General features: G+C 39.9%; 1 protein-coding gene across 1 annotated transcript in view; it reads left to right on the forward strand.

The window, feature by feature from the left end:
- The window catches only part of PCDH15 (protocadherin related 15), a 1,384,495-nt gene that overhangs the window by 870,688 nt on the left and 489,396 nt on the right, over positions 1 to 24,411 (forward strand). The window contains exon 20 of the mRNA XM_044299661.1: positions 15,737 to 15,853. Within this exon, the coding sequence (XP_044155596.1) occupies positions 15,737 to 15,853 (117 nt within the window). The remainder of the gene's footprint in view (positions 1 to 15,736; positions 15,854 to 24,411) is intronic.

Genomic DNA, 24,411 nt, shown 5'->3' on the forward strand with positions numbered 1-24,411 from the left:
TAATATTACCGTACATCTTAACAGCTTCTATACAACGCAGGCAGGCAGGCTGGGTGGCCGGCGCGTCACTCACTGATGTCACGTGCCTGCGCCACCCGCTTCATTCATAAAGTAGGCGGCGCAGGCACGTGATATCAGAGAGTTACGCTGCCGCCCGCCCGGCCTGCCTGCGTTCTACAGAAGTGGTTAGGGTGTACGGTAATATTAAAATGGGGGGGGCATGTTTAATCACTTTTAATTTTTCCCCCATTTGGGGGGGGGTGCGTCTTATGGGGCGAAAAATACAGTACACAGTTTTAGGCGCTTCTTAAAAACACATCTTTTTAAGGTGGCCTACCACATCCCCTGATCTAACTCCTCTCCGTATATAACAACCTATATAAAAACCTTCTAACAGGTAAAAAATTAAGCAGGACTCAGAATCTTGTATATAAAAAAATATTATATTATTACAGCATATATAAATAAATATGTAGACATAAATCAAGTAAAATGGGGACTAAACATCTAGATATGGAGCAATGTACACAAACTCCATACTAAGTATGGATCCCAAAGCTCCCACGAAAGATGGAAATACATGTACAAAACACAAAGGTAGGTAAGCCTGTACCAATCAAAATAATATCAGGAAATAATGATATCAGATCCACCCCTAGGTCGCTGTAGGACCAGGAAAAACATAAGGAAAAAATAAAAATAAAATAGAACAAAAACTGAGATCAGGACAAAAACGCACAACAACGCACGTTTTGCCTAGGCTTCATCTGCTGCTATGTTACTTATGACCGTTTGTACATGAACCCCTGAATTGTAAAGCATTGCGGAATATGTTGGTGCTATATAAATAAAGATTATTATTATCGCACAGTTTTGAAGCTACACTCCCCAAACTCGGACCACATATTGTTGGTGTCAACCCGAATAAAAGGGTCAATTTTGAGGGGAAACCCCAAAGTGGGCGGAGCTAGCAACGGCCAATAAAAATTTAGCTATTTTCTATACGCTACTCCTCCCACAGTTTTAGGAGTACAATTACTAAACTTTACACATTTGTTCGGCACATACCCGAATAGGTTGTTTTTGCTTTGTTAACCGATCCCACCCTCCAGGCGCCTGGGAATGTCCCCGAAGGCCCCACTTTTTGTCATAGACTTTCATTGGAAAATTCTAAACTTTTGCCACTCGTACAGCTTTGAAGTTAAACTCACCAAACTTGGGTCACTTAGTCATGGGGTCAACCTGAAAATTTCTGTCACATTTTGGGGGACTATAAAAAGGGGGTGGAGCCACAAACAACCAATCAGATTTTCCCTATTGACTTCAATGAGAAAATTTAAATGGCTGTCATGTTCTCATAGTATTTAATCCAGAATACCCAAAATACCCAAACTTGGCACCGTGGGTCATTGGGTGACTGGGGTTAAAATTTATAAAAAGTAGGCAGAGTCTACAACGACCAGTCAAATTCCAGCCATTTGTTTAAATGGGAAAATTTTAAACTGCCACTGCTCTTAGACTGTTAATGGCAGGGACCTGAAACTTGGCAAAGATGGTCACTGGAGGACTGGGATTCAAATTCAGAAAAGTGGGCGGGACCAAAGATAACCAATCATATTTCTTTAATTGATTTAAATGGAAAAAATTAAAAGTGCTGCCATTCTCACATTATTCATGTCTTGGACCTCAAATATCACAAATGTGGTTAGAAAAAGTGGGCAGAGCCACCAATAACTAAACAAATTTCACTCATTGATTTTCAATAGAAAAAAATTTAACTGCTGCTATTTATACACGTTAAATGCCATAATTCCCAAACCTTAAAGTGTTAGTCACTAGGTGACTGTGGTTCACAATTAGGAATAAAAAGGGGCGTGGTAACAACAGCCAATCAGATTTCAGCCATTGACCTTAATAAAAAAAAATACAAACTGCTTCTATTATCACAGTTTAAATGCCAAGTGTCCCAAACTTGCAGAGAAGTGAAGAAAATTCAGACCATTCTCGGTGGCGCTGGTGCAGGAAGAGCTCATTACTCAGAGGGTACCAATACCAAAACCACCCTCTGAGTAATGAGTTCTTCCTGCACCAGCGCCACCGAGAATGGTCGGAATTTTCTTCACTTCTCTGCACGTATTTTATCCTGATAACCGTAACTACGGCAAGGGATACAGACCAGGGGCAGGAGATACAGTCTTCCCATGCCCCGTGAACTGGACGGGTAATCATCCAGAAAAGCGATTCGGAGGCGTTGTGACCTTTCACAACCCCATTTGGTAAGCATAATCAGTGGTTTTTGCTTATACCTAGTGCTGTAAGGTTCTTCACAAGAGGCGCTGCCTCCTCTCTTCTTCTTTTTTTCCCTTTTAAGTGTCCCAAATGTAGCACAATTACTCACTTGGTGACTGCGGTCAAAATTTAGGAAAAGTGGGGGGAGTCTAAAACAGCCAATCAGATTTCACCTATTGACTTCAATGTAAAACTTTCAAATACTGCCATTCTCACAGTTTTAAAGCCAGAGGCAAATCATATTTCAGCCATTCGTTTTATATGGGAATATTTAAATTGCCACAACTCTTAGACTGTTAATAGCAGGGTCCTCAAATTTGGCACAGTCAGTCATTGGATGACTTGGGTTCAAATTTTAATAAACCAGGTTAAACAAACTTTGCTTATATCGCTAGCGTTTTCAAGCCAACATCCTGTGGTTTCTTCAGAAACGACACCATCTAGTTATTATTATTATTATTATTATTATTATTATTATTATTATTATTAACCTGCTTCTAAAACTGCAAAAGTTTTTTTCAACTTCCTTATTCACTTCTATACAACATCCTCTATCAATCCGCTTCTAAGAAGTAACATGCCTCTTCAGAAACAGATCTTAATTTAGCAGCAGAAAAAAACACCACCATGTGCACAATGAAAAGCTATTGATGGAGGTTTGACGGCTGATTTCATGGAGGAAAATTGTTATTTTCCGTGATAAAATCCAGAGCGGATTTAATTTGTGAGAACATACCCTCAGCTTACACCATCTTTAGGAGTATTAAATCTGGGCCATTGTTGAGTGTTATATAATTTTGACCAAACTGCAAACCTAAATCCGCTTATTTATTACAAAGTGCCAACTTGGCAAGTTAGCCTGAATACTACAGTCCAATATAGTATATCTTCTATGTACTTTATCATTTAGCTATTATAGCCTGCCTACATTCAGTGCACTGCTTGTGCCAGTCATAGCGCACCCTGTGCTGAATAATGGTAGGATTTTTTTTAAAGACATATGGGCATGCCTTGGATTTTTCGTGGGGCACAGGTGCCAACAGAAAGAGCTTTGAGTGCCCCCTCTGGCACCCGTGCCATAGGTTCATCGCCACTGCTCTATAACCATCAGGATATTTTCAGTTATAATTGATAACCAATCGCACTAAACAAAATAGTGCCAATAATCATTTGGGTACATAGAAGAGAAAAGCCCTCATAGAAAATATGAAACATGTAAATGATCAGACGTACTGGATTTGCCATCCAGGACCCAGTAAACTTTGGATTTTTTCTCCACCACTTGCTTGCTGAAAGTTCAGATCTTCTGTAGGGGGAACTCCAGCAAAATTCTTAACCATCTAGTATCAAAGGGTATGTGACTGACCAAAGCTGGAAGCATGGCTTGTAGAATATGGTAGGTAACATTATTAATTTGCCCAGTGTAACCTAATCAACTGCCCTTATTGCTCATCTACAGTACATTGACCACTCATTGGGACTTAAAGGGAACCTGTCACCGGGATTTTGTGTATAGAGCTGAGGACATGGGTTGCTAGTTGGCCGCTAGCACATCCGCAATACCTAGTCTCCATAGCTCTGTGTGCTTTTATTGTGTAAAAAAAACCGATTTGATACATATGCAAATTAACCTGAGATGAGTCCTGTATGTGAGATGAGTCAGGGACAGGACTCATCTCAGGTTCATTTGCATATGTATCAAATCATTTTCTTTACACAATAAAAGCACACAGAGCTATGGGGACTGGGTATTGCGGATGTGCTAGCGGCCATCTAGCAACCCATGTCCTTAGCCCTATACACAAAGTCCCGGTGACAGGTTCCCTTTAATCTAAGGTTAAAACTGCAACAGAAAGCACTGCTACTTGAGACAGATGCCTCACTTTTTTTTTTCTCCATTCCCAATATGACATGGAAAGCACTAAGTTATGTTTCATAAAGAAAGGTCCTTTCTACCAAGTAAAATGTAATGCCAGATCTACATTTCCAACCAGTCTGACACCAGCCATGGAGAGCAACTGTAGAGAGGGGAATTCAGTTGAGGAACTGTGTGACACCCAGCAAATATTTTGTAATGGTCCTATTAAGGAGGACTCATGCATGATTCCCACAGGGCACCCAGAATTGCACTCTTTCACACCCAATGTCAGTACACCTGGACGTACTTAAAGCCTGTATTACACAAGCAGATTTTCTTCCAGATGATCGCTGACGAGCATTTATAGTAACACTTGTTAGTGATAGTGAGTCTAATACTACCGCTCATTCATCAGGAAATTGTGATTTTTTTTTTGGCATGCTGAAAGATGATGATTTGCTGGTGGAAGATCGTGCTGTCTAATCATCATCTGCTGCTGGCAAATAACTAGACAGCATGGGGACTAGTGATGGCATAAAGATCACTCCTCTCCATGCCGAGGAAAAGATCACTGCATAAAAGAGCAGCAGTCTCCTCCCCTAGCGAGCAGGTGATTGCCGGGCAGGAACGCTTCTTTCCCGACAATCGCCTGCAGAGTTTGCTGGTGTAATACAGCCATAAGACAGGCTCCCTTATCTTGGCACTGACAGTACTCAGTTAAACGGTTAATATGACTTCATTGATATAGTAGTATGGTAAGAGCATTAGCTGAATAATTCATGGATGTGTTTATGGTAATTGTCAGCCATCAAGTCCCATTGAAGAAAGAAAATTATTATGTCATGTGTGTACATTCAGTGAAGAAATAATTACGCTATTTATAGCTAACCTTCACATTGAATCCACCAATTTCATTACGATGGAGGAGCTAAGTGCATGATTTAATTTAGCTTTTTGAATGGAGAAGTAAAATAAAAATCTTTGAATGTAAGCATTAAACATGTCACAGAACATGAACAGACTGTGATAAAACGTACACAACATTTTCATCTTTTCATTCTCCGTAGAAACAACATCAAAATGAATCTAGATAAACAAAAATGACTTCTGGCTGAACCGTACTATGTACAATGTACATTGTTGCTGACTCACTGTAATAGGATTAGTTACTATGACTCTCTAAACCATTCCCAAAACAACAATTTCCATTGTTGTGTTTTAATTTTTCCCTCCCTGCCTTCCAAGAACCATAACCTTTTTATTTTTCCAATCACATAGCCATATGGAGGCTTTTTTTTTTTTTTTTTGCAAGACAACTTTGTCTTGTATTTTTTAAAGGCACCATTTAGAATTCCATAGGATGCATTTGAAAATTGTGAAAAATGATTAATGGAGTGGGAAAAAAATGTGTCATTTTTTTGCAGGTTTCATTTTTCTTTTTTATAGTGTTTACTGTACAGTAAAAATGATGTGTTTCTTTTACTCTATAGGTATGATTTTTAGTCTATGGAGCTGAGCACAGACTTTTTTTTTTGCATAGCAATGTGCATTTTTTATTTATATCATTATGAAATATGTATGACCATATCCAATAAATAATTTAATAATTCATACATTTTTGGATGCATCATTACCAATGATATAATAAGCCAACAAATATGAGTAATACTACATTTCTTTAAAATTCACTTTTATTAAATATGATTAAAAAAAATTATCATTTCATGATTTTGGTAGGGATTCAAATATATAGCGCCATAGTACATATTTTTTACACAGACAAAAGTCTAATGCAATATAAAGGTTTAGTAATTTCAGTGCTAAGTCTATCTAGTTGAAGTTGGCAGGACCAACTATCCAATTATTTATTAAACGTTTGATACCAGTGGTAGATAGGCTGGTGTGACACGTGCAAGGCAGTTGAATATGACCTTCTAAACTAGCCTATAAATAATTGTTTGCCTACCTACAACCAACAGATGACAATAGTAATCTAATATGATATTGACAGACTATAAGTGAACCTTACTATCTGTAACATACCTCAAGTTGAATATAAAATGGCAGCTTACCCTCAACGCTCGTTTCGCATCACTGCTTCTTCAGAAGGATAATTAACAATAATTATCAATTGCCAATGATGTCAAACTAATTTAATCAGTTTCTATGAGGAGGTAAGTTCTAGATTTGACAGTGGTGAATTGATGGATGTCGTATATCTGGACTTCTCCAAGGTATTTGACACTGTACCACATAAAAGGTTAGTATATAAAATAAGAATGCTTGGACTGTAAGAAAATGTCTGTATGTGGGTAAGTAACTGGCTGAGTGATAGAAAACAGAGGGGGGTTATTAATGGTACGCACTCAGATTGGGTCGCTATCACTAGTGGGGTACCTCAGAGGTCAGTATTGGGCCCTATTCTCTTCAATATATTTATTAATGATCTTGTAAAAGGCTTGCACAGTAAAACAATACATTTTTGCAGGAGACACTAAAGACAGTATATTGCAACAGAGGGATCTGGATGGATTGGAGGCTTGGGCAGAGAAGTGGCAGATGAGGTTTAACACTGACAAAAGTAAGGTTATGCACATGGGAAGGAATAATGCAAGTCACCCGTACATACTAAATGATAAAACACTGGGTAACACTGACATGGAAAAGAGCCTAGGAATTTTAGTGAAAAACAAACTAAGCTATAGAAACCAGTGTCAGGCAGCTGCTTCCAAGACCAATAAGATAATGGGTTGTATCAAAAGGGTCACAGATGTCCATGATGAGAACATAGTTCTGCCACTTTACAAATCACTAGTCAGACCACACATGGAGTACTGTGTACAGTTCTAGGCTACTGTGAACAAGGCAGACATAGCAGAGCTGGAGAGGGCAACTAAAGTAATAACTGGAATGGGGGAACTACAGTACCCTGAAAGATTATCAAAATTAGGGTTATTCACTTTAGAAAAAAAGACAGGGGAGATCTAATAACATCCTCTGGGTCTGGAAGAAAGTAGGTTTGTACACAAACATAGAAGAGGATTCTTTATAGTTAGAGCAGTGAGACTATGGAACTCTGCTTGAGGAGGTGGTGATGGTGATTTTACTAAAATAATTCAAGAGGGGTCTGGATGTATTTCTGGAGTGTAATAATATTACAGGCTATAGCTACTAGAGATGGGTCGTTGATCCAGGGAGTTATTCTGATTGGAGTCGGGCACAAGGCTGCAACATAACAAAATATGAACAAAGATGAAAGATGGCACTGTGGATGCCATTGTTATGGGGGGCACTGTTGATGTCATTGTTATGGAGGACACTGTGGATGTCATTGCTATGAGGATGCTGTGGACGGCACTGTTATGCGGGCACTGTGGATGTCACTGTTATGAGGGATTTTCGCTGTCACTGTTATGGAGGTGCTTCGTATGCTACTCTTATGAGGGTACTATTGATGTCCCTGTTGTGGAGCACTGTGGTTGTCACTGTTATGGAGGCACTATGAATGTCATTGTTATGGGGGCACTTTGGATGTCATTGTTATGAGGGCTCTGTGGATGTCACTGTTATGGAACCATTGTGGATGTCACTGTTATGGGGGCACTGTGGGTGTCACTGTTATTGTGCATATGTGCATATTACTGTTATGGGGGCTTGTGTATGTTACTGTTATGGGGCTGCTATGTAAGTTACTGTTTTGGGGGCACTGTGGATGTAACTGTTATTGGAGCTCTGTGGATGTCACTGTTATGAGACAGTTGGAGTAGTTTGCTCTTGAGGAGTGGGACAAAATACCTGTGGACAGTTGCAGAAGTCTCATTGAGAGTTAAAGATTGTGAGTTTTCAGTTATTTAGTGACCATTGTGGCCCTTTCTTTCTTTACTAGAAGCTTGCCAACAATTCTGTTCATGTGTGTGTGTGTATATATATATATATATATATATATATATATACGTGTATACATGACACCCATTCACCTAACAAAAATCTTCAACCTTTCCCTCTCTTCTGGTATCTTCCCCTCCTCTTTCAAACACTCTATCATTACTCCATTAATAAAAACATCTCTCGACCCATCCTGCACAACTATCTACAGACCAGTCTCCAATCTTCCCTTCATCTCTAAACTCCTGGAGCATCTGGTCTACTCTCGCCTTACCCGCTCTCTCTCTGATTACTCTCTGCTCGATCCATTACAATCTGGTGTCCGCCCTCTGCATTCGATAGAAACTGCCCTCACCAAAGTGACAAATGACCTCCTGATAGCAAAATGCAACTCCTTGACCTCTCTGCAGCTTTTGACACTGTAGACCACCATCTCCTACTCGCCATGCTCCAATCCATCAGCCTAAAGGACACCGCCCTCTCCTGGTGTTCTTCCTATCTCTGTGGTCGCTCTTTCAGTGTATCATTTGCTGGCTCCAGTTCCTTACCTCTCCTCCTCGCTGTTGGATTTCCTCAGAGTTCAGTCCTAAGCCCTCTCCTCTTCTCCTTGTACACAGCACCAATTGGACAGAGCAGTAGCAGATTTGGTTTCCAGTACCATCTCTATTCTGATGACACACAACTATACACTTCCTCCCCTGACATCACACCTACTGTATTACAGAACACCAGTGACTGTCTTTCTGCCGTCTCTAACATTATGTCCTCTCTCTATCTGAAACTAAATCTTTCTAAAACTGAACTTCTTGTGTTCTCTCAACCTACTAACCTACATAACCTGATGTCTGCCTCTCAATGTGCAACACAGTCATCACTCCTAGGCAGCACACCTGCTGTCTCGGGGTGACTTTTGACACTGATCTTTCTTTCACCCCCTATATTCAATCTCTCTCCCGCTCATGTTGTCTGCACCTCAAAAACATCTCTAGTATCCACCTCTTTCTCACTATGGAAACTCTCATTGTTGCCCTGATCCACTCCCGCCTTGATTACTGCAACTCACTATTAATTGCCCTCCCCCTCACCAGATGATCCCTTCTCCAATCTATTCTTAATACAGCAGCCAGGGTCACCTATCTGTCCAACCGCTACTCTGATGCCTCCGCCTTGTGTCAGTCATTGCACTGGCTACCCATACACTGTGGAATCCAATTCAAACTGCTCGTCCTCACCCACAAAGCCCTCCACAGTGCTGCACCACCCTACATCTCTTCCCTCATCTCTGTCTACCACCCTACCCGTGCTCTCCGTTTAGCCAATGACTTACGATTGACTTCCGCAAAAATCCGAACCTCTCTCTCCCTGCTCCATGATTTCTCCCGAGCTGCATCGGTTCTCTGGAATTCCCTACCCCAAGAAATCAGGCTTAATCACAACATGCACAGTTTTAAGCTTTCGCTAAAAAGAAAACACATCTTTTCAGGGTGGCCTATCATCTCCCTTGATCTAACCTCCCATAGCCCATCTATCATTCCCTGAAGCTAAGCCAGCACAGAAGCACTTTGTATATTGGCTGCCGACCGGCTCATGTGGCTTTATATCTGCTCCCATATTCTCATAACAAGCACTTCTACCTTTTGTGTCACCCCTATCTCCTCATAAATTGTAAGTTCTTGCAAGCAGCGCCCTCATTCCTCTTGTTGTAATAATCGACTTGTCTGTTGCTATGTTATTTATGACTGTTTGCACATGAACCCCTGAATTGTAAGGCGCTGCGGAATATGTTGGCACTATATAAATAAGGATTATTATTATTATATATAACTGTGGCTTAAATATAAAAAAAAGTCTTACATTACCTGATTGCCCACTGATTTTTTTTTAAATGCTGTTCTGGTCCCCACTGCTTTCCGCTTCCTGGTCCTTGCTCTATGAGCCGGATTTGCCAGTAGATAACTGCTAAATCAATTAGTGACTGTAAGGGTCCATTCGCACGACCACATCCGTTTTTGCGGAAAGCAAAATGTGGATCCGCAAATACAGGGATATGCAGATCGGAAGGTCCTGTCCTATAATACAAATGCCTATTCTTGTGCACAAAATGGCCAAGAATAGGACATGATCTATCTTTTTTGCAGGGCAGCGGAACGGAATTGCATATGTGGCCCAATTGAAATGAATGAGTCGCAGATTGGATGCTGAAAGAAAAATATGGTCATGTGAATGGGCCTTGGCTATCCAGGCATCTGTTGGCATTCTGAGCCTGTCCTGCAGGGACGAAGAAGTGGCTACGGTTTGGTAAGGTTGAGAATGGGCTTCTTTTTAAAGCACTGTGAGCCATACATAAAAACTTCACAACACTGGACAACTCATTTAAACAAGCTAAACTCTACAGCAAATCTCCACTATGACTGATCGCAGGACTACCAAACAGGGAAGCTCCCTTTATCCCTTCCATATGCTTTAATAAAACATACAGAACAAGGTTGTCGAAATACCAATGTGTATTTGTTGGGGGTAGATGGTTATTCAGGTTTGTAAGTAACTTATTTTCTGCAGATCCGCTATTATACTAGATTGCTATAAAAGCCACAATTCCTGATTTTTGCACAGCATTCCTTCAAGAAAATGTTGAAGCATATTGAACTGACTTTTTCATACTGTGTATGAATAGATGCGGTATAATAAATCCTAATTAATTAGAGCGACACAAACAAAGGTCGCTATAATTACTGTCATTGCTGTATTATTATTATCTCTCATTACCTAGGTTGATTATTGTCATGAATAGGTATGTTTGCATGACGCCAATATCAGCAAGATTCTTGCACATTTAATAGCGGTACTCAGCCTTATGAAATTAAATGTTGCATTTCTGGCAAATTTCCAAAAATGAAACATGTGGTTGCTAGGTGTCAATTCCTTGCATGGTTTAAAAACTCATGTGTTCATACCTAAGTGGGTATTATTATAAACTGATAATGTCACTGATATACATATTGAACACATATTAATGATAAGAAATATTAGCAGCAATAAGCCTACACATCCACCCACTTCAGCAATGGGAAGCATTTATAAAATGAACATTTTGAAAAGTTTTTATTGTTTTTCTTAGTCCTGCAATGTTAAGACACTGGTTGACTAAGCTTTACTTACAAAAATATTTGTGTACCATGTGCAATATATGGTGCTTAGGATAGTAATAATATGTGACACCAATAAGATATTAAAGGGGTTATCCAAACCTTTAACCCCCTCACAAACACAATGCCTTGGCCCCTCTTACAGAGAATAATTCCCTGGTCCCTGATGCCTGTGTCCTTCTGGATCCCTACACGGTCGTCGCTACATCTCCACGTTGTGCAGATAAAAACATCTTGCAATGGGGGGTGCTGCCAATTGCAGGCTGTGAGGGATCCAGAAAGATCTGGTCAACAACACAATATTATGCTGGCATAATAGAAAACTCTTAACTATTAAATTATATTATGAGTTTCGGGTCTAACTCCTGTTGTCCCTGACGATCACTTGACCAAAGTGTCACAATTAGGTTTCCTGTTTTCCGATCATTTATCCCACTACCATAGAAAGAACATTATCTTTGGCATACAGTACTGTACAGAAGTTTTAGATAGGTAGGGAAAAATGTTGCAAAGTAAGAATGCTTTCAGAAATGGAAATTTTAATAGTTTATTAGCAAAATACGAATATTTAGCACTCATATTCTAAATTCTTGAAGTGGCAATATTCGCGATTAAAATTTGTGATTCAAATTCTCGCGCTCAACACTAGTTATCTTGGAAAATATATTGATATTCTATCCTCAGGATAGTTCAGCAATATCAGATTTGCAGTCTTTTGACACCTGGAAACCCCAATTCATGGAGCACCCAGCCTTTTCCTAGGCCAGTGACATCACCTGACACATAGCCTAGTTGCAGCTCAGCTCCATTCAAGTCAATGGGGATAACCAGCAATACCAAGCACAACCACTATACAATATATGGTGTTGTTCTTGGTAAACTGCTAGGGGGAGCTCCGGTAAGCACTGCGGCTTTCTGAAACAGTAGATCTAGCCCTGGCAAGGCCGGCACCTTCAACGATGTGATAATGATAACCTATCCTGAGGATATGTCATCAATATCTTTTTCCAAGATAACTCCTTTAACGTCTATTTTTCAAAGCATTCTTACTTTGCAGCATTTTTTACACACTTGCATAAAACATTTCCACAGTACTGCAGCATATGAATAATAAGTGCAGTGATGGTCATAGACTAGTAGAGCACCTGGAACCATAATATCAGGTATCTGTCAGGTCATCCTTTCAATACCACAAACCGTAGATTAAAATTAAGGATGAACATATTGATTCTAACAGTTCGGAAATTCGTCTAGAATTTCCCATGAAATTTAGATTTAGACTAATGAACCCAATTTTTTTGTGATGAGAGGGAGCAGTTAGTATGCTACTTTGTGTTTCCCAACATATATGCATTGTCTGGGAGATACTCTTTTTCATTATGGAGACCTCTTAGTATGCATAGTACATGTACAACACATTGTAGGCCAGGCAATGCCCCTCTGGGTTTCTAAGAAATATATTTTAATTAGAGTTCCTAAGATTTATCTGATGCCAGCAGATGTAAGATATGCTAATTTTCATATATTTCTCAGAGAAACCCAGAGGAACGTTGATTGAGTTACGACAGTCCTCATACGCACTTGGCGCCCTTCATAATAGTGCCCCAGACAAAGTTTCTTTGCTTAGCTCTGTTAAAGGGTACTTATCCAGAGAGAGCTAAATTCCTGTTAGAAAGGAGATTAGCTTACATGTCTCTTTTCTAGAGAAGCATTATGTGAGGTTTCAAGAATAGCAATTGATATAAATATTATTATGAAACACTGATTGAAAATTTTAAGGCTACTACTAGAAAATAAAATATATAAAAAAAAGCACTCAATAAACAGTTTGAGGCTACCACCACTCCTTCTTCTGTTGCTACTTGTGACGGCTAAAGCAATATTTTTGCCACTGCTCATTCCTTTAGAGGGCCCAGGCAACTGTCTGTTGGCCAAAGTGTACAGTAACTGAACCAATAATGTAACTAAATATGAATGGCGCAGCAAGTGAACTAGATACACATGCCTATATATTAGGCTGCCTCTTGACGCTAAGTGTGATGCACAGTAAGTCTATGTATAACAGACCAGATTAAATATGAATGGCACAGCAGGTGATCTAGATAAACATGCTTCTATATTAGACCATCTGTTGATCTTCAGTTTGATGCACAGCAAGTTTATGTATAACAGAATAGATTAAGCATAAATGGTGCTGCAGGTGAACTAGATAAACTTGCATCTATATTTGACTGCCTGTTGGTGCTGAGACAGATTCACAGTATGTCTATGTATAACAGAACAGTTTAAAAATAAATGGCGCAGCAGTTGAACAAAATGCACTGGGCGATTAAACTGAGCCTGCATTGTCCCTGAAGTCTCCCTATGTTCTTCCTATGCACTACCTACAATGTCTAAATACTGTTCCTACAATCTCCCTAAACTGTGCCTGCACTGTTCCTGAACTCTCCTTATTCAATATTCTACAATTAAAAGCTTTATAAAACACCATCCCTAGCGCTTGCCACATATCTCCCCATGCTTAGTCCACAGTGAAATGGCGGGGACCGCCCGAGATGAGGCTTTTATAGGGCTGTGACATCACAGGGATGGCTATCTGCTGATTGGCTGGCTGCAGAGCATTATGAGTCAAATGGCGTTCCTAGGCTTCTTTTTTTTTTTTTTTTCTAAATTGAATCTTTATTTTCATTTCATAAAAGGAAACATATGCATTCCAAACATATCAAATATTTCAGTATCCACAAAGAATAAATACATTTCCATTTTACCCAAACCAACTAATTCTTCTATACCTGAAGAATTTATTACTTTTTTCCATTTACCCTCCCACCACCCTTATGGGGGGGGGGGGGAACGTATATAATAAAAAAAATATTTAAAAAAATATTTCGTCAATCCAGCCCTAAAGTAACCATTTTTTCCAAAGTTCATCAATACTTTTTACTCTTTTACTATGGCCCTCCATCACTCCTTCCTTAATCAAATTATAAACCGCTGTTCTCCACTGTCCCACTGTCGGAGGATCTGCCCCTACCCATTTCTTAGTTCCTAGGCTTCTTACTTTCACGTGGTAACAAGTGTAGGGAAAAAAAACTATTCGTTACCACGAAGGGGGAGGAAATTCTGATTTATGGCAAATTTTTCCTGAAGTTCGTATTGAAGTCAATTCGTTTAACTTCATTAACACTAGTCTTAACTTTATTAACACTAGTCGTCATACATCAACCAAACAGAAAAAAGCATTGCTTATCCTCTAACACACCTTGTATATTTGATTAAATCCCATTTTAGCCGGATGTGGCTATATAGGCCTAGCACACTAAGATTTCTCCAACAGAGAAAGGGGAAGAAGTGTAGACAGAGTACAAAAGAAGAGATCTGTACCACCGTGATCTGGTATCCAGAAAGTGAGGATTTGCGTTTCATGGGATACCAAATATTGTACTCATCTCTGTTAGGCTGCTTTCACACTAGCGTTCGCTGGTCCGCTCGTGAGCTCCGTTTGAAGGAGCTCACGAGCGGACCCGAACGCAGCCGTCCAGCCCTGATGCAGTCTGAATGGAGGCGGATCCGCTCAGACTGCATCAGTCTGGCGGCGTTCAGCCTCCGCTCCGCTCGCCTCCGCACGGACAGGCGGACAGCTGAACGCTGCTTGCCGCGTTCGGGTGTCCGCCTGGCCGTTCGGAGGCGTGCGGATCCGTGCGGATCCGTCCAGACTTTCAATGTAAGTCAATGGGGACGGATCCGTTTGAAGATGCCACAATGTGGCTCAATCTTCAAGCGGATCCGTCCCCCATTGACTTTACATTGAAAGTCTGGACGGATCCGTACTAGGCTATTTTCACACTTAGCTGTTCTATGCTAAAAATAATGCAGACGGATCCGTTCTGAACGGAGCCTCCGTCTGCATTATTATGAGCGGATCCGTTCAGAACGGATCCGCCCGAACGCTAGTGTGAAAGTAGCCTAAATAGAAGGTTTTTGCTATTTTTCTCCATTTTTGTCCTGTTTGATTGACACATGATTGCTACAGATTTGTAAAACTCATGGCACAGTGATGCAGTCCCGCATGAGATATGCAGTCCCGCATGAGATATGCGGTCCCACATGAGATATGTCTATATGCCAGGTTAGGATTGTTAATTGTATGTTAACATCTGCTAAGAGCCGTATAAATATTACATTCACAGTATATACATAAATATTGATTTGATTAAGTCTATTTTTATGCACTGCTACCCATTCTGCTTAACCATATTTCAGTAGCTTGGGAGGAATCTAAAAGTCAAGAAAGCTTATTTTCAAAGGTGTGCAGGGAATTCCTTACAGTTATTATTACATTTAAGCACTTTTGAAAATGTGATATTTTCTCCTGAGGTCCATGCTTGCATTGTACTTATAGGATTGGGATTGCTGGGGGCTGACTTTGGTTAATGGGTTTTATTGGACTGACGGAGGTGCCTTGTGTACTCTTTGAAGTCCCATTTGCTATGTTCCTATTTATATCCATTTAAAATAACAAAAATGCACATTAACACATTTTGCATTCCATTTTCAGGATATGAATGACTTCTCACCTGTATTTACCAAAGCCATCTACTGGGGAATGGTGGCTCCAGACGCTATGAAGGGCACTGTTATTGTTACAGTTGTTGCTGAAGATCATGATCCTCCGGTAAGTCAAATGCTTCTATTAATATACTAATACCCAAGTGAGAAAACTCTTTAACCCTCATAAGTGACCCAGTCCTCTGAGCATCTGAGTTGATTATAAAGAGTCTCTCACAGCAGTAGCCCTCATACATTTTTGATGTTTCCCTTTTGCTTATCATTATGGCTTGAACTATATTTCACAATTTTGAAATGAAGCATCAGGGATTAGCATTTGTTTAGGTCTCCAGATGAGAAAGGTTAACGCATATATACATATCTAATGGCACAATACTCTAGCTGTTTTCACTCTTATTGTCTGGGCATGAAATACTGAGTGTAATTCTTACTTTTCATGTACATTGATTAGGCCTTAAAGGGTTTGGCCACTTTCTGGTTACTGTTGACCAATGTGTATGTTAAATGATTATAATGCGCTTACTAATATAGACTTTGTTGAAATACTGCATCATTTTCTATAATTAATAATGTATCCCCCTTTCTTTGGCAGGTCTTTTGTGCTGCCAACACAGAGGTCTTACCCATAATATGGTTTCTGATGGAGGGTGATGTGACCAGGCAAATCACCTCCATTTGATATCTCCTCTATTTAAATACATTGCACATGCAATCTGCAATTGTACTGTTGGGATTTTAGTGTCAGGCGCAGAGTGTTTTAATCTCAGAGGAATCACATAGAGGTTATTTTCCTGGTCGCATGACCTGTATGTGGACAATACAGAAGATTGGACATGGCTCATGAAATGACACAAAATATCAACAAAGGCTAATTTAGTAACTTCCATATAATCATCTTACAAACACAATGGTGAACAGTAGCCAGAAAGCAACTAACCATTTTAAAGGGGTATTCCAGTATTTTGTCATTGGTGGTCTATTGTCTGGATAAGCCATTAATATATGATCGTCAGTGACCTCACACCCTGTGGCCCTGCTGATCACTACTTTAGGAGTTACTTTAAAACATCTGGTTGGCTAGGTGTGAGGTGGTTTTCCACTACTAATCTTATATCAATATTAAAATCATGGCATATCTTTTAAAATCAAAGGGGCTTTGTCATCACAGATACCCTCATATATAGAAGCTACTGTAGAGATACATGGGTCAGTGGGTGCACCTGTCTGCTGGCCTAGCTATCTTTATAAGGACCATGCAGGGCCAGGGCTCATTTCCAGAGAGTCAGGGTCTGCAGTTAACCAGTGTTCTTCTTTACTGGAGGAATTCAGGTGCAAAACAATACAGGTGAGGCATAGGGCTGGCTTCTCTAGTTTCCTACCTAACATTCAAAGGGTTTGATACTGAGGAAAGGCCTAAGCTAGCTGTCCCCCTCTCTCTCTCAGAAGGCTGGTACACTGGCCAAAGGCTGGAAGCCCATGGTTTGTAACTCAGTAGTCCAGGTGGCTCCTTGGTCACAGGACTTGGGACCCATGGCTTGTGGCTCAGCATCCCCACCCCAGCGTCTTCTTCTGGTTACTCATGCAGACTAGTGTTGATCATGAATATTCGAATTTCGAATTTTTATCGCGAATCTAGGTACTTCGAAAATTTGTGAATATTTTAAATATAGTTATATATTCGTAATTTTGAATATTCCCCAAAAATTCCTTTTTTTTTAATTTGTTTTTTTTTTTAAATCAGTACACATGATCCCTCCCTGTTTCTAGCTTGTGGGCCAATAAGAAGGCTGCAATATACTTGACTTTAGGAGTAGTAGTGTTTGCGAATTTTGCTCTATATTCGTTTTTTTCGAATATTCGCTATATTGCTATATATTATTGTTTTAGAATATTACGAATATTCGAAAAAACTAAGTTATAGCAATATAGCGAATATTCGAAAAAAAAACTAATATAGAGCAATTTAGCTAATATAGTGCTATAATCATTTTTTTTATAGTTGGAATTTTTTCCAATCTGAACTTCAGATGAGAAAAAAAATGCAACTATTAGACAAAGAAGATTATAGCACTATATTAGCTAAATTGCTCTATATTCGTTTTTTTTGAATATTCGCTATATTGCTATATATTCTTGTCTTAGAATATTACGAATATTCTAAAAAACTAAGTTATAGCAATATAGCGAATATAAAAAAAAACTAATATAGAGCAATTTAGCTAATTTAGTGCTATAATCTTCTTTGTCTAATAGTTGTAAGTTGAAAAATTTGCAATAAAAAATTTGAATCCGAAAATTCGAATTACGAAAATGTGCATATTACACAATCATTACCTTGCCGATTAAAAAAATATGTGAATTTTCGAATTTTCAACAAATTTTCTAAAAAATATTCGCAAAATATTGCGAATTCGAATAGGACTCTTGCCGCTCATCACTAATGCAGACTGACATGAGTCTCCCCCTCCAAGCACTGGTCCCTAGCTGCAGAACACTAGGTGCTCTGACTGCTCTCCTTATATACAGTTTCTAGCTGAACTAGAACCTTCTAGTGGGAGGGGTGGAGTGGAGACGCTCAGCACAGATACATTGTCTCAACCCCTGTCTCTCATAGGCTTACATTAGAGCTTCAATGATACTCAATGGTAATGACACAGCAGTTTTTCCAAAAACAAACAGGTTTCCATACATAACAACATAGCTAAGGCTACATGCACATAACAGTGAAAAATGGACATGTGATGTAAATTTTTTAATGGCCATCACACGTCTGTTCTAAAACCAATGCTCTAAATTGTCAGGTTTTCGCTGACAGACTGCCTTCATACAATTGAATGGGTCCATTTTTAACGTCCGTCTCTGAGAAACGCATCAGTGAAATAAATGTCCATTAAAAATGTCTGTTTTTAACTGTCGTGTGCATGTAGCCTTAACCAGACATTCAAAGGGTCAGTCTGTCTGGTTTTGGTGGTAAACAAGTCTGGCTTTTTCCCTCCAAACCATGCTGTTCTTTGAACCCTATGGCAGCTGTGGAAAATTACCAGCTTCTTATTCAAAGTCCCAAAAGTCTCTCAGTATTCATTAACCCTTTCCACAGGGCCTCAAATATACAGTGCAAATTAATAAGATATATATCATAACATACATATAAAATGCATTTACACAGTATTAAACAGCGCACATTAACCCTTTTAACTGAGATAAAGTAAGAAGTTTATAACTTTGCATAGGGGAAATAGACAAATGTCCACAAAGGTCCAGACTTCAATGTATCCCTGCTCCAGAGCACTAAACCTTCTCTATACATACTCCTCTGCCAGAGCAGAATACCAGAGTTTGCGTTGGAGATATGAATTTACCCTTAGTTAAAAAAATAATAATAATAATAATATCCTAAATAAAAATTTTAATCCTGTGATTGTATCTTGAATATACCTCTGATTCTTGTAACCTTCCCTTAAATACTAATCTCCATCTGTTCCATAATCAATAAAATCTGCTCGCGTTGACTGACAACTGACTCATGAAAGATTCCACTCTGCACAACTTGTTGTTGCAGTTAATTTAAACGCTTGAATATGTCCTTGCAGATTACATAATAATGTGAACGCATGTATATTACTGTGTTTCTAGTGGTTTACTTTACTATGAAGCTACTATTATGTCTGTTGCAGCTTTGTCCTCTGTCTAATAGCTGACTGCATTTTTTTCAATATTATAATGCCATGTTATGTAATTCTGAGTGGAATATTTCCTGCTTTAAATACATTTTTCTATGCTCTCAAATATATTCTTCATTGGAGCTCATCATATTTGATGATTGAAAGGTGGAATGTTTCTTCAGGGATAATTTAGTGTAATTTAGAAAATGTGTCTTGCAAAATACTCCCAGAAAGGAGTGTGTTTAACTGTCTTGATTGAATAAACATTGGAAAGGGGGGAAAAAAATCCTTTGCCGTTTGGTTTACATGAAAATGTTAAGCGTATTCCATGTGGAGTGAAACTACAGAGTATAGATTATTACTAATGTTGATTTGTACATGGTGGCAGCATCTTAAGATACAGGGCAGTTACTAGAGAAAAGTGAAATTCTTTAAAAAAATGATTTGGCTGATTTGACGAATTTTACAAACAAATTTGGTTTGTGCCAAATTACTTTGCCACAAAATGCATTTTTTGGAATTAGCAGGTGTAATGAAGGGGAACAGCAATTGAGCCAAGCCCTGTCATTGAACCCCTCAGATGCTGCATTCTTCATTAATTGCTGCATATGAGATGTATATTTAGTGCATGATAACGTTATCATGCTGGCTAGCGTAGTGACGTCATAAGTGTTGGGCGAGTGTTGGCTATGCAGCCAATAAACGTGCACTGAGGTACTGGCACTCAATGTAATTCCGTAGACATGTTGGCTACTGGCATTACAGTGATTGGCTGGCCGGAACGCGTCATTGGATGCTATATAGCACCTGATGACACGTGTTCGGCTAAGTCTTAGTCAGGGAGAGCTGTGCTGAAGAAAGGACAGATAGTGTAGGGAGTGAAATAGTAATATTTTAGTGAAAAAAACTTGGTAAAGACCCAAAAGTTATTTTACAGACTATTGTTGCATCTGGCAGCAATATAATTATTAGCGCAACCTGGCTAAATTGCATGGAATTGTTAGAGAGACCCAAAAGTCCTTTTAAGGACTATAGTTGTATCAGGCTGCAATATATATTATTAGCGCAACCTGCGCTAAATTGCGTGCAATTGTTAGTGCCGCTTCTGATAGTGACACAACCTTTGCTACATCTTTTATTTTACATTTACGCAGAGTAAATATCTGTGACATTCAGGGCAATTGTTTGGCCACTGGTGACAGCGACATTACCAGCACTACATCACCTGTATGACGTTTGCGCATCCTAAATATCAGTGACATTCATTCAGTGTAATTTTTTTTTAGCTGCTAGTGACAGCGACAATACTTGCACTATACCTCCTGGATACGGTTGCATATCCTAAATATCAGTGACATTCATTCAATGTAATTTTTTTTTAGCTGATGTGGACAGCGACATTACTAGCGCTATACCTACTGTATAACGTTTGCACATCCTAAATATCAGTGACATTAATTCGGTGTCATTTTTTATTAGCCATTGGTGACAGCGACATTAGTTGCGCTATACCTCCTGTTTAATGTTTGTGCATCCTAAATATCATTGACATTCATTCAGTGTAATTTTTTATTAGCTGCTGTGGACAGCGACATTACGTGCGCTATATCTACTGTATAATGTTTGCGCATCCTAAATATCAGTGATATTCATTCAGTGTAATTTTTTATTAGCCGCTGGTGACAGCAACATTACTTGCACTATATCTCCTGTATAACGTTTGCACATCCTAAATATCAGTGATATGCAATCAGTGTAATTTTTCATTAGCCACCGGTGACAGCGACATAGCTTGCACAATATACCTCCTGTATAACATTTGTGCATACTAATTATCAGTAAAATTCATTTAGTGACATTCATTGAGCGTCATTTTTTTATTAGCCACTGGTGAGAGCAACATTACTTGTGCTACATTTCCTGTATAACGTTTCTCATCCTAAATATCAGTGACATTCATTCAGTGTCATTTTTTATTAGCCGCTGGTGACAGCGACATTAATTGCGCTATACCTCCTGTATAATGTTTGTGCAACCTAAATATCAGTGACATTCATTCAGTGCAATTTTTATTAGTCGCTGGTGAGAGCGACATTAATTGCGCTATACCTCCTGTATAATGTTTGTGCATCCTAAATATCAGTGACATTAATTCAGTGTAATTTTTTATTAGCCGCTGGTGACAGCGACATTACTTGTGCTATACCTCCGATGTAACGTTTCCGCATCCTAAATATCAGTGACATTCATTCAGTGGAATTTTTTATTAGCAGCTGGTGACAGCGACATTACTTGCGCTATAAAGTATCTCCTGTATAATGTTTGCACATCCTAAATATCAGTGACATTCATTCATAGAGATGGCCTTGCGATTCGACTGGCGGTCATTTCGCAGCAAACTATGCTCATTCGTGGAACATGCAAACATATTGCGATAATCGCACGCAGCCATATTTTTTTGTCATAGCGCTGAACTTTGACCCGTGACACATCCTTCAGGTTGGACAGGACAGCCAGTTGACACTTTTAAGCACATGGACACACCGCCAACCCTATTACAGAACCCAATCTGGCAGCCATTTTACATTATGTGTTTTGTCAGTGTAGGGAGAGGTTGCATTTTGGAGCAGGGACAGTTAGGGACACCAAACGCTATCTAATAAGGCCACAAAAGTGCTTTTAAGGGCTGGTATAGATGTGCTATTGATAGGAGTGATATAGAGGGGGTATGATAGAAATTATATTATAGTGTATTTGTATTGTGCAGCAGTTGTGTGCGGCTCTGCTGCGATACCGCAAGCTAGATAGAGGGACAAATGCTATTGGAGTAACTAATTGCAACGGGTGTGATATTCCTGTTGCCCCCCAAAAAACTGCTTCAGGGGTGCCATATACCTTCTTCCACAAAATACTGATTGAGGGGTGCTATTGCTATGTTTCTTTTTCCACCAAATACTAATTGAGGGCTGCAATACACCTGCTTTCACAAAATACTGATTGAGGGGTGCCATATACCTGCTTCCGCCAAATACTGATTGAGGACAGATATATACCTGTTTCTGCCAAATACTGATTGAGGGGTGCCATATACATTCTTCCACAAAATATTTATTGAGGGGTGCTCTTGCTATATACCTTCCTCCACCAAATACTGATTGAGGGCTGCGATACACCTGCTTCCACAAAATACTTATTGAGGGGTGCCATATACCTGTTTCCACCAAATACTGATGGAGGGGTGCCATAAACCTTCTTACACAATATACTGATGGAGGGGTGCTATTGATATATATATATATATACCTTCTTCCACCAAATACTGATTGAGGGCTGCAATACACCTGCTTCCACAAAATACTGATTGAGGGGGCGGAGCCTGGCCGTACTACTGAATGGAGGCTTGAAATTGTACTCCTCATCCGAGCTGGCAGTTAAACCTTGCAATTAGTTCTGCACCCGATCGAATATGGGGACATTTGGCAAGGACAAGCCCAAAGATCAAGCAGACTCGAAACCGGGTTGCATGAAATAGCCTGACATGGAAAAATATCTGAAATCTGAAGCTTACAATATAGGCGTCGGTGTGGCCCAGATGGCGCCACGCGATACTCAGCACTCAGATATAGAGGACCTTTCGGAGACCGGCAGCATATCTGATGCATCCAAAGCCGGATCCCGCCATCGAGCCTCCCCATTTCAGAAACCATTTCGGGCAGTCCTGGAATCTGGACTATTGCCATTAAAGAAAGATTTGGCGGACATTAAGGAGGAGCTGAGACACCCAGGAGGCGAAAAAGTCAGAGAGGCATTCAGAGCCCATACAGATCTACTTAATGAAGCATACTTATGCCTAGAAGACCAGGAGAATCGCAGCAGAAGACGGAACCTGCGCATCCACGGTCTCCCTGAGTCGTTCTCGCCTCAGGTGCTCCAGTCGGCCACGCGCAAGATCTTTACTTCCCTACTAGGCCAGGACAGGTCAGATAGAGTTGTCATAGAAATGATCCACAGGGCTCTGAGACCTACGCCAAAACCCAACGAGCCACCACGTGATGTTATATGTGGACTTTTGAGTTACGGAGATACGGCGCAGATCCAGTTTGAGGGTAGCTTCATGCTTTTCTTCCAGGACGTCCAGGCGTCCACGCCATTCCGCTGGTTGTACCCGTTCGGCTTATCCTTCACCAGGAACGGGAGGCATATCATCATCCGCACTCCTTCCGACCTGACACCAGCCTGGGATATCTTAGGCATCAATCCTATAGACATTACTTCATGGCTTCCTGCGGATCACAGTGTCCCTCTTCCTGTGTTGCCTCGCCCTGATGTCTGGCAGAAGGTCCCGTCTGGAAAAACGGATAAAACCAGAAGATGACGCCAAATGTTTGGGACAGCACTTGCACTTTATATACAAGTAAATATATAGGAAAGAATATTTCCTTAAAATGTTTCCTCTAAAATCGAGTTCTTTGGTTTGGTGTGTATTATTGTCAGTCTGTAAAAGTGGCATACTACTCGGGCAACATCATTCCCAGCAGCGAACTGGGAGTCCAAGATCCATCCAGACATCCTACCCATGCTGTTGCCAAACCATTTCAGTGGTGTTTCCATCAATTTCTGACCTTTTCCTGTGAGCTAGACACCCTCCCCTCTTCAGAGCAGAGGGGGCCTGTTTTTATGCTCTGGTTCTCCCATTGACTTCCATTGTGCTTAGGTGCTCTGTAGAGCACCCGAGCATCCCGAGGTGTTCTACTCGAGCACCCGAGCACTTTGGTGCTCGACCAACACTAGACGTCATACATCAACGCGCACAAGATTTTGCATATGATCTTCGAGCAAGATGGCTGGGGCGGCCTCCTCACGTTAAAATGAATTAGGTGAGTATGATTTTTCTTATTTTTACCGTGATTTCAGGGAAAATTGAATTTTTACCACAAAGCACAAGGAAATTTGGATTTTCGGCAAATCAAATTTTCTGTGAAATTCAAATTGAAGTTCACTT

The sequence above is a fragment of the Bufo gargarizans genome, chromosome 6 (genome assembly GCF_014858855.1).
Source record: "Bufo gargarizans isolate SCDJY-AF-19 chromosome 6, ASM1485885v1, whole genome shotgun sequence".
In the NCBI taxonomy this organism is placed as follows: Eukaryota; Metazoa; Chordata; class Amphibia; order Anura; family Bufonidae; genus Bufo; species Bufo gargarizans.